Source organism: Phlebotomus papatasi, chromosome 3, assembly GCF_024763615.1.
Source record: "Phlebotomus papatasi isolate M1 chromosome 3, Ppap_2.1, whole genome shotgun sequence".
NCBI classification, from domain to species: domain Eukaryota; kingdom Metazoa; phylum Arthropoda; class Insecta; order Diptera; family Psychodidae; genus Phlebotomus; species Phlebotomus papatasi.
In genome coordinates this window covers 33,209,386-33,222,006 of record NC_077224.1, presented here as the reverse complement: position 1 = coordinate 33,222,006, position 12,621 = coordinate 33,209,386, and the positions used below count along the sequence as shown (strand labels likewise).

At 33.6% G+C, this 12,621-nt stretch overlaps 1 protein-coding gene across 1 annotated transcript in view; it reads left to right on the top strand.

Annotated features, from left to right (window-relative positions):
* Positions 1 to 12,621, top strand: part of LOC129805339 (probable G-protein coupled receptor CG31760) — a 39,444-nt gene that overhangs the window by 5,548 nt on the left and 21,275 nt on the right. The window contains exons 2-3 of the mRNA XM_055853191.1: positions 11,173 to 11,326; positions 11,417 to 11,603. Coding sequence (XP_055709166.1) covers positions 11,195 to 11,326; positions 11,417 to 11,603 — 319 coding nt within the window. The 5' untranslated portion in view covers positions 11,173 to 11,194. The remainder of the gene's footprint in view (positions 1 to 11,172; positions 11,327 to 11,416; positions 11,604 to 12,621) is intronic.

The window sequence follows — 12,621 nt, the reverse complement described above, 5'->3', positions numbered from 1 at the left end:
AGCTGAGTACCCCAAAGGCCTGAGAGATTCAACGCACAACCTCTCTAGACGCTTTGAAGAACTTTTATGAATCCCAAATAACCCTTGGCTTGTGCCTCAAACACTCTCCAAGTGACATTGAGAGTTTGGGATGTTGAGAGAGGACCAAAGGTACAAGATTTCACGATGGAATTGGTGAGGATTTAAATGTTATTCATGGGCCAAAGAACATTTTCCAAATAGAAAGACGAGACAAGAAATGTTGATCCTGGCACGAGCCTAAATCTCTTCCTCCACACTTTTGTATTAATTGTACTGCGTCGAGTTGTTAGTTAATTCCGGATTAGTGGAACAAGTAATCCATCTCGTACAAAAGGTCAGGTACAAATGAGGAGAGTCATGGTGATAGTGGGTGTTGGAGTAACTTCAATTTAATGAAGCACTGGTAATTCATTACACACTCAAAATAAAATAAATTGGGATAACATTTCTTCACATTTATGCAAAATCAACACATCTCAACTCTGGGAAAATGGGAAGCAGAAGAAAAGTATGTTTAATGTTTTATGTACGTACAAGCATGTATTCACCCATACTATTTTTATATCCCTTTTCACAGGAGCATAATAATACTGGTAATTTTGTACATCTCAGTCAGTAAATGTTTGGTGCTTATTTTTAGTTCCATTAGTTTTCGTTATGATATAAATATTCAGAAATGATCAGTGATAACCCTATTAGTAGCTAAAATTCTCTTGAGGAATACATGCAATTTTACAAAGGCAGACTAATCCCGACGAAATAAATGATAAAAATATAACTCGACACAAGTCTATATATGTTAGACGAAAAGCCATGATAAGTGTAAAATCCCTCTGCTGTGGCTTACCCCTATATAATACCATTTCGGCATGTCCCACAGGAGCATAGCGTGCATCCTGAGGAAAGACAATTCGCTTATTGCTCGGCCAGTCACTCAGTCAGTACATGACGAGCGCCAAGGCAGTGCAGTGGTGTCTGAAGGTCGTCCTCAGGTGTTCAAACCACTTAAGCCTCGATCTCTCTGATTGCGATCAGAAAAAATCAATATCATGATTTGGCTTATTGGAAAGATTTTGAGATTTTTGGCAAGCCTGAACCGATTCCAAATTAGTTCTAAATCGGAAATGAACCGATAATTATTTTTCGTCCAAAAATCAACTCTGTACCGTTCCTTTTAAAACTACTTTGGGGTCTTTTTAGTATTTTACGAATCGCTTCAAATCGGTTAAGAACCGGTAGGGGAAAGTGGTCTGCCTTTGAATGCGGCAACCTTTGAACATTTATTTTTTTTTTAATTTTATTTCCCAAAACAAAAATTTTATTTTGTTAATCGAAGTTAATAGAAAAGAGTTAGTTGTATTGAATACAGTTTAGAGAATAGGGTTTTTTGCTTTGGGAAATAGAAAAAAATTGCAATACCGTCGTTGCGGGTGACTTTGCACTTCTTTTAGATGTTTTTCAATTTTACCCTGTGAAAGTGGATAGTTAAAGTGAAAGGAGGGGGGTGAATGGGTAAAATTATTTGTATTCAGTTGTTAATGAATGGATTTTGTGCCATTAGCATTAATTTTATAAAATTTTACTATGTTAAAAAAAATTAAGAAAAGGGCTTGCACTTGGAATAAGGTGCGGGTGACTTTGCACTTTTTAATAAATGCTAAAATAATTCTGATAATAAACTACAAATAAGATCTGCACATCTAAGGATAAGATACACAAGATCTACAAGATGATGTGATCGCCATCTTGATTTGACGTTTCTGTCCGCCATTTTGAATAACTGTCAAAACCTAAAATTGGTCTGATTGGGTTGAAATTTTAGTATGTTGTAGCTAATGTCAGGACCTTTTCAGAACGAATTTGTGTTCCAGTCTATATCAAGCATTTACCTAGATACAGAGGCTCAAAGTTTAAAATGTTGAAATATTCATATTTGTGCGATCTTTATTTTCAAATCCTGAATTTCAAAACCTAAACGAAATGCCTCAGTAACTATTAAAATTGATGAAGGCTATTATTTTATAAATTTATTTACTCTTACATAATTAAAAAAAGCGAAAAATTTATTTATTTATTTATTTTATTTTTTCATCTTTGCAAAAATAGTTTTTAGATACTAAAATAATATACTGTTATAAACAAAAAATTTTCTTTTTGTTTGTATGTTATATCTCATCGCCTAACTGTAGCGCTGTCTTTTTTGTAATGGTTTCGATAAAAAAGCTCCCCGTAGTTTTGTATTCATGAAAGTGTTAAAATTTTGAAATTGGAGCTCCTGTATCCAGACAAATGCTTGACCTAGGTCAGATTTTATATATGTTCTGAAAAGGCCTTGGCATCAGCTAGATCATACTAAAGTTTCAGCTCAATCGGATGAAAATTTTGTTTTGACAGTTATTCAAAATGGCGGACGGAAACGTCAAATCAAGATGGCGACCATACCATCTTGTAGATCTCGGTAATTTTATCTTAAGTTCCCAAAAAATTGGATAATTTTTAGCCAAATATTTCTATAATAAAGCTTTAGAAAGACCAGTATATGCAATTTTATAACATAAATCATGCGTTCTTAGAAAGATAATAGTGAAAAATAGTATTTTAATAAAAAATAATGAACAAAATCGGAGTGGATTATTCTAGCCAGATAAATTTAGAATAGATTTGGGCAATTTACTACTCTGAAATAGATTTTGGAATTGCACCTTCAGATAACTTTTTCACAGAGCCGTTTTTTGACAAAATACCTATACTAGCATTTCATTGACTATTACTGAAACTACAAGAATCCTTCTGAGGATCATTATACCTTGCTTGGTACATAACATATACATATATACTTTGACATGGTAGACCGGATCGGCGAGGACTATCAATAAGTGCTAGAATTAATTAAAGTCCCACGAACAGCAGAGTGCAAAGTCACCCGCAACGACGGTATTCAAAGACTGCAGCATTCCAAGGCAGGTCACTTTCCCTAAATGGTAAATGATGTGAAAGTAATTTTGAGGTATAGCATCTGATAAATAGCGTGAATGATGCGAAAGTAGACTTATGGGGAGGTCCCTCGAAAGTCGCAAGTCGCAATCTCTAACAATTTGGCTTCTAGTTCTGATGACGGATACATAGATAAACACCGTGACGTAATTTTTCAAAAACTATCTGAAACGAGAAGATATATTGAAAAAAATAGTCCCTGAAAGGTGGAAATTTGGGGGAATGTCAGAACTTCTGCTATGTTCTCTGTTCTGTGTATAATTCTGTGCTCTCGGTAGAGTTAGAGTAAAACTTATTCTGTAAGATAGTGACGAAATTTTGAAGAAAAAAATTATTTTCTATTATCACTTTATTCCATGAATATCCTAAAGACATTGATTGATTTTTGATTGAAGTTAATTGAAATTTAACAAAGACCATTCATTATTTATTCAACATAAGGTTATTTAATTGACTTTCACTTGACAATTGAAGAGGGAATGTCTGAAAAATTAATAATTTATATGTTTTGATTACTGTTACTGTTCAGTTTTCTTTCCATTCCCACCCTTAAAGTAAACTTTTGTAAAGAATGTTTATTAGACGAATAGTTCTGTGAATAAAAAAAACCTCCTTTCTGACTTTGACAAATTTCTACAAACACTTGAAAATATGTAAAGCGTTGAAAGGCGAATTAAGAGGATGCTAAGGATATGGGATATTATATAGTATGGTAATGTATTGCTTTTCCCATCATTTGCATGTTGTGTGAGTGGCAGCAAGTTTCTTCTAATATGTTATGATTTTCAATAATGGTGTCAGTGCTTTTCTATTGCGGAGCTAAGATGTCAAGAAGTGAATTTAAGGGCTTTTCACCAGTAGACTTGAGGAACTTTCCTCTGGGCGACAGATCAAACTCAATTTCCGGTCTCTGCTGGTGGTAAATGCTTATACAGTCTCCAAAAATATAATCTTATATGGAGTGGATTGTGGGTGGAAGAGAGAAATGATTCTTCCTGTATCTTCACTTTTCCGGGGCCAAAATGTATCTTATGGTGTGTTATATTTCAATGTTGTGTAAAAATTAAATGGGGTGGAATCAATTTTGCAAGAGAAAATTGCCCAGAAACGAGAAATATTTAATGGTAAGTGAACAAGAGAGATCTATTCTCGATTTCACTTGAGTATACCCTCCCTTCTCGTATTTCAAGACCACAATTCACCTTCTTTCTCACCATTTGTCAATATATACACTTGACCAAAGACTATCAGAATTGTCCTATAATTGCGTCAATTAATCCACTTTCACCTTCAGGCACGTACTCAGAAGCCATATAAAAATTACTTTAGATTATGAATAAAATAGGGAAAGGGTGTTTTGAATAAGTATAAGAGCCTAGGTAATTTCTCAATAACTTATTTCATGGATAGATTATGCAAATCAACCACTCCTGCTATGAATAAAAGCCATATAATAAATCGATTTTCGTCGCCAATTTTTCTTCATTTTCTCCACGAACCGTATCACCAGGGAAAAAAATCGATTTTGGAGGTCTCCTCTAGAAGAAAACCAATAAGTGGCAGACTTCCTTCAACATCAACATTTTCTTTCACGGCCAGTATTTGTCGTCTCCTCAACCATCTCGAAAACGACACATAAAATACACATTGTCGCCACTACGTTATAATTTTGTACAATAAAATTCGCCCCTTGTAGATCCCCAGACATTACCATGGAAGGCTTACTTCCTCGTGGAACAGTTTAACTGGTTTTTCATATACAAAAAAAAAAATTTTATGCCTCTTCAATGTGACCATTGCAAGATCTAAAAAATGTATGTCATTTTTTGAGGGTAGAAGCTATTTATTTGTAAAATAGGGCAATTGAATTTCCAATTAGCTTCAATGTGTCCATTTCTTCATGTCTGTGGCACCAAGAACAACAATTTTCACTTGAAATCCTCAAATTTTACTAGTTCAAAACTATAAAGTTTTGGAATAGTTTGTTGAGAAATTCAGCGTGGAATGCAAAACTTTGTTTTCGGTCTTAAGATTATTCCACAATCTGAACATCTCAGTACTCCACAAGAACAGTCAAAGTGTCGAGATTTTAAAATGATATCGATTTACTGAGATATAGAATTTTAAGTCAATTACTTTGAAATGATGCAAAAATAAATCCATTGTGCACCAGTAAAATATTCTATTTTGATCAGCAAAATTAATTATAGAAATCACTTCTTCATTTGAGTTCATAAATGTGTTGATCTTTTCTTCTTTAGAAAAAATATTGCACTATTTTTATGCATTAAATTAATTATTTACATTTCAATTATCTTTATACTCTTTATACTAAATTTGATTTTTACTAGTTAACCTGTAGTCCCCTATAGTAACTAGGCTAGCACTAATAATTAGCTTAAATAATAGGTAGATCACTCGTCTATATTAAGAGACATCCATAGATCTATCCTGGGTGGAGGCAGAAATTTTTTCTATCTGCACTCCGGAGAAGATTGAGTAATTGTGTTACTGTACTCTGAATGACGATTCAGAGAAAATACGTGGTACACAATTTTTATTATCGACTTATCGATGAATTTCTTAAATATTTATATGCATTAAATAATCGGAATAAACTTTCTTATTACAGATCATAATTTTATTATGCAATTTGTACTATGTTTTTAATTTAAAAAAAAAACTTCAAAAACTTTTAAATTCTGAGTTATGTGCATATAGTTCTTAATTCCAAGTGATTGTAGATTGTGGAAAACTTTGGAATGCTAAAGTTTGACTTCACTCTGGCTGTCCATCTTTAACAGAACAAACGGTTAAAGACATAAGCTGTGGTATCTTGAAGACCCCTCAAATCGATTTAAATTAACTTCAAACGACAAAAATGAAGTTTTTTTTCACTTTTCTCAAAATTGGCTCAAGCGATTTTAATGATTTTCGGATATGTTTTGTGGTTAGTTCAGCTCAATATTCGTCCATCGACGCCTTTCATCGGTTAATCGCCATATTGCATTATTTAAGGTGAAAGAACCTAATTTTTACACGGTTTAATCTGTAATTTAAATGTTAATGATTTCTCAAAATACCCTCTTCTTCAACAATTTTCTACTTTAAGGGTTTTATGGTATATATATCCGTAAATATTCGTAAACACACGAAAATGCTCGTAAAATTTTCCCATTTGTCCGTAAAGTTTTGTCAGATTAAACAAAAATGTACAAACAATTGTTTATAAAAGAACAAAAAATGCACGTCAAATTATTATGTTACAAACAATGTTTGGGAAAAGTTGCAAACTTTTACGAATTACGAACTTTTTTGTGGATTGTTGTACGATTTACGAGTATTTAGTAAGTTCCCAGAACAATTCTACGAAATTTTTTTTTCGGGTTTTATGGTGATTTATAGAAAATTTAAATGGACGTTAATCTTATATGCACCCATGAAGTTTGTGAAAAACATAAGGCAAAGCCTTTTCTCAGGATTTCGAGCAGCTCGAAAAGTCTCAGGCGCTTTGTCACCTCTTTTTCTCAAGAAATCAAATTCATTTTAAAATCAATTATTATTAATTTATATAGCAAAATGAATTGAATTTAAAAGTAAATAACTGTGTAAAATTATTCAAGTATTCATATTACCATGAATGGTCAAAATTGTTTATTTCTTAATGCTATAATACACAGAAAAAAAATTTTCGTAGAATTGTTCTGGGAACTTACTAAATACTCGTAAATCGTACAACAATCCACAAAAAAGTTCGTAATTCGTAAAAGTTTGCAACTTTTCCCAAACATTGTTTGTAACATAATAATTTGACGTGCATTTTTTGTTCTTTCACAAACAATTGTTCGTACATTTTTGTTTATCTAACAAAACTTTACGGACAAATGGGAAAATTTTACGAACATTTTCGTGTGTTTACGAATATTTACGGATAAATGTTCGTAGAAGCACAAAAAATACACGTTAAGTGATTATGTTACGAACAATGTTTGTGAAAAAGTACAAATATTTACGAACCTTTTAGTAGGTTACACAATTTACGAGCATTTCATAAGTCCCCAGTAGGAATTCACAAAAATTTACGAACAATTCTACAAAATATTTTTTATCTCTGTATCTATTTTCATTATATTTGTCTTTATTATTGTTATGTGCATTAGTTTATTGTTAATCAATTCGTTGTTTTCACAAGTTTTACAAAAAAATTTTTTACAATATGCTGATGCTTACATTATAATCCCAATTTATGCTACAAATTAAATTTGTTGACACTCTTAGTTAGGTCACATTAGGAATTTGTCTTACAATAAGATGATTGAACCTTATCTTTGAGTTTTCACTCTAAAACAAAAGGAGAAAAAAAAACTTTTTGTAAAGGAGAATGGCAAACACTTTCGCTTAGGAGTCAGCTTAGAAAACTCATTAATGTTGAAGGATTATTCTTATGTATACATAAATTAATTGTTATATTTCAATTTTGGCAAAAATCTCAAATAGCATAATTAGACGGATAATTGTAAGCGGAAAAGTTCTATTAAGTGTGTTGCTATCTTTGAGTGGAATCTTGAATGACATGTTGATTCAGATGGTGAAGTGCTGGGAAATGTAGGCCCTAACTAGGGAAATTCGGCATTGTTTTGCATATATTTTCGGGCAAAGTGCCAAAATCTGGCACAAAAGCCATGAAATGATGGGCAATTGGTTCCATATCTTCAATTTTATTCCACCACCATAAAGTGAATGAGAATTTGAGATTATTAGCTATATACATTGTGGGGTAATATTTTGACAATTTATTACTCTTTATGCCTTCTTAAATTCCCACCACATTAATATATGTGCACGTATTATATAATATATAGAATTCTACTTTTTCCCCTATTTATCTGCTCTATGTCAATAATTATATTATTCGCTGTTTTTTCTTACCCTGGCATTACATCATAATCTGGCCTACGTGCTAGAGAAGAGGGTAAAATGTGATCTTGATTTTCTACTCAAACCCTCAGGCCCTCATCAGCCTTGATTGGCAGAGAAATGTAATTTGATGTGCCGAAAGTGTGTGGGTGGTGAAAGGTGGTTTTTAATTTAAATTCAATGAACTGACACAATCAAAACGTGGGACTCTGTCTCCAAAAGCTTCCTCGATGAGCTTTCACGTACTTCCTCCATAAATTCTGATGGAATTTGACACAGCTTCGGAACAGATCCCTTTCATATTTCTCGGTTGCTTTCTTACCATCTCTTTTATTAGTCTCATAAAATCAATTAAAGTATTTGGGGTTATTGTAATCAATTTAACTGAAATTCGAATTTTTCAATTATTATTATTAATCGTATCGAGATATATTTTTTACAATGTAATCATGCTCCAAAGTCGTATATTCCGTGTTGTAAGAATGTGCTAAGTCTATTGTAGACCACCAAGGAGCGCCTTTTCGGCGATGTGGATGCTTGTTACGTGCCCCCGGAGTTTTTTTTGGACAAGGTGGTACATTATGTTACGTTTTATCACAATGAAAATGTCTTTTCCTGACATTCAGTTGCTTGGACCGGGCGGGACTCGAACTCACAACTGTGAGAGTCGAGTCAGAGATCTCATTCGCCCAAGACCCAACGGGCTTGCCTATTGCGCAACTGAGATCCCAGAATTTTGCAATAACTTTCTACTCAAGTGAAAAATATAATTACTTTCCTTACACCTTAAGAATAAGATAATTGAATTTGAATAAAAATTAGTTATCGGTTATGAATCGTGTTATTACCGGTTTAGAAGCGATTGAAACTGGTTCAGTTTTATTAAAAATCCTAAGACCTTTCCAACGACCAATAATAACACAATAATATGACAAAAAACAATAACAAAAAAACAATAACATGCCCCATTCCCTTGATAAATGCGCTCTCTAGAGCGTTTTTAGCCTTTGACCTAAAAAAAATCTAATTTCCCTGGCCTAGGTAATTTCTAAAATATATTGTAACGAAATTGAGTTACTGGGGTCGTAAGGGATGAACTTTATACACCAAGAATTTGCATTATTACATTTATTGCACTCACTTTATATTTTCGGGATCATCACTCTTAGAAGAGAGATCAGTGGACAACTGAACTTTGATCATCAATAAAATCTCTCCCACTTTCTTCTCCATCTCTCCTGACTCGTCCCTCACATCTTCTATCTCGTTTCCGTAACAATATTTAAAAATGGAAAAAATCCCAAGACGCATTTTCCAGGAAAATGAAAATCATGGTGACTGAAGTATATTTTCAATCAAAAAGCATTTAAGCATATAACACACTTCAGCCGTTGCTTTACAAAGATTTTCAATTACCCTGCGAGTACAGTTAACTGGAAAAAGCACTGTTTTCAGCATTTTTTGCTGAGTCCATTAGCAAAAATATGCTGACCGGTCAGCAGTTCTCGAACAAAAAATGCTAACCAAATTATATGGAAATGGCACTGACTCGCGAGTGTCGTTTTAAGGTTAGCAGAATTCAGCTGTAAATACATAGGTATGTTTTCAGCCGAATTGAAATCATTTAGCATTATTTGGTCCTCGTTGGTTGGGTACAGTGTTGTTTCATCTCTTCGGTTTTTTTCTTGGTAAAGATACAGTTTTGAATATTATCACGTGTAACCAAACAAAAGTATGCCCGAGACGCATTTCCTTCTCCATATTTTTTTTTGTTTTTAGAAATTCTATATGACCGACAATATATTGTATAAGAAAGTATGTAAAAGAAAATGCTTCTTAAGTAGTTATTGGCTGATATCTACATATTTAACCCATTCAGTCAATGTACTAGAAATATTTGAGATAGAATGTTCATTTCGGAATTAGTTTCTTACAAATTAAAAATGTTTTTTTTTGAAAAGAAAAAAAATTATATATTATAGGGGCGCGGGGAATCGCTGTCAAACACATATCTTAACCGTCACTGAATTTAAATTCTTTACATTAATTAATTACAAACTCTATTGATTTAGATAGAGTAACTATCCAAGAACACAAATTAGCAATCAGAATTCAAATCAGGAAAGAGGGTGAAGGCCAATTTTAACAAATTCGACGGGATGTCGAATTTTCCATCCGCCATTTTGAGAAAAATTTTGCATGACTTTCTGCGAAGCGAGAAAAGAAGAACAAAATGTATTTTCATCTCTGTCGGACTATTTTTTCCAAATAATTGAAGGACTAAAGTTCTTAAAAATCCATTCCCGACAGCAATTCAGATAACTATTGTCCATGCAGGAATAAATCATCTAAAATCGCTCAATTTGGGTATGATGTGTAATACCATGGTAAAGAATGGGTTAAGTATGGACAATACCAATTAGCTCCTTTACACTTAGTACAGCATCCTTAGTACAGCATTTCTTCTTTATCTTCTGAGACACCTAGCCTTTATAAAACAGAGAAGTGGAATATTATCTTTATAACATAGAAACGCTATTCAGGCAGGATTTTTGCCTGTTTAGACTCGTCATTTTTAATTACAGTAAATTTTTTCGAAAAATTTGAGAACCCGGGTTTAGAAATCAGTCTATTAGAAATTATAGTTTAGAAATTGATTTGTTTTTCAATTACTAAAATCGTTGAGTTGTGTCAGGTCAAGGCTTCGATGACAATACCAGGGGCAGCTTATAGGGTTTAAGGGGATCTCAGTGTTGAAATTGTCAAGATCGTCGGGTATTGGGCAGTTAGACTCCCGACTTCACTTACAATTGTGCAACACTACGGGGAAAGTGTTTCTGGTCGGTCTACAAATGGATTTAGCAGATTCTTCCATCACAGGATATAATAACAATATAACATGATTACATTGCACTAGATATCCTGATAGGATTAATAATATTTTTATGGGCTTTTGGTCCCCATATATTCCCATCAGATTTCCATCAAGCCATCATTTGGCTTAAGTCGTAAGTCTGTCTAGGGTATAACAGAACTTAAATTCTCTAAAAACTACTTATTTACAAAAAAAAAATGTTATCCATAGGAAGTAGACAAATCAATGGATTATATACCACTGTTTTCTCTTCAGAGTTAATACAATGAAAACAATCAATATTTTTGAATAAGGGCTGCAGAGCTGTGGAACATCCCTTTATCAGTCAATTTTCAGCGCGGTTCCTCTCTTCTTTTTGTTTCCAGGAAGGTCCATGACTTGTGCGAAATGCGAGAACTTCCAGTGTGGCTCTGGTGTAGCCTCATCCTTCGTCTGTCAATATTCATCGGGCATTGTTGGGCAGCTTCCGGTCCAAATGGCATTTTTGCCACATTCAGCACTCCTGGCGATATTGGCAAGGTCTGTCGAGTCTGTTGTGGAGGGTGGGGGCAGGGGGTGTTATCACGTACCACAGATCGATTTTTCTCACACAGTTTAACACTTTTCTAGGATGCCATCGAGGAGTCCCTACAGACAATACATGACATAGCAACGGAAAATCTGGGCAAGTATTGCCTTTCGAGGGCATTTCGCCCACTGAGGATTCCTCTTCGTGTCGAACGCTACGAGGGAGCACGCCAGAAGGCTGACTTGGCTGCTACAGTTCTGCAGGATGTGGGGGTCAATCGACATGGAGGTAAGTGCAATTTTCTGCCATAATATTGGTGAAACATACAATTCTTGGAGCATGTCACGAAATGCCACATAAAGCCAATTTCATGAACAATTGAGCTAAAAACGAATATGAACACCCCTGATAAGCAAGGCTGCCTTCGAGGTAAAGGTCATAAATCCCTGAAATTTCTACCCCTCTAATCCTCTTGAGGATGCTTTTACTTGCTGCTGAGCGGTGGAAAAGTTGTTACGAGGAAAATCCTGTGACATTGACTGTGATTTAACCTTGAAGGGGGGAAAGATTTTTTTTTATACATCTCTGTACGAACTTTTTAAGTTTATCACAATTCCATGTCCGTTTGGAATTATTATTTTTGATAAAGTCCTAGGATATATACCCTGATTATTCATAAACTTTGCTACGAATCACAGAAAAACTTCATCATGTCTGAAAGCCTCTATAAGATACTTTTATACTCGAAGGTTATCTTGCCTATTTGCAATTACTTTTCCTCCACTTTTCCTATTTTATTGTCCGCTGAGATTGTCGAAGTTATTCCGTTGCTTTCAATCAATATAAGCACTATATACTTTTAGGGGGAAAAATACAGCCTCCAGATTAGATGAAGAAAAGACGGTAGTAAGCCCCAGAAAAACTTTTTCTCAATTACTGAATTATCATGAACAAAATAGTAGTGTGAGTATTTCTAAAAGATTATCTAATAAATAAAATATCCTTAAAGTAGCTTTAATTAGATTTATTTATTGAATCACAGAAATTATTAGCAATATTAGTTTTTTCAGTAAAAAGAATTTATGCACTTTAGCAGTTCAACGTCATTCTGACATAATAATAATTATTCCGAAATTTAATTTTATATAAGTTATTACAATAATTGTCACTCTCAAATTAAATTGTAGTTTATATGAATATAAATAAAGACATTTAGAGCTATATTTCTTCCAAAATTCTCTCTGAACTGGTGTAGTTGAATTAGTTTAAACTTGTCACTTATGACTGATGGCGGAATTGAATCAAA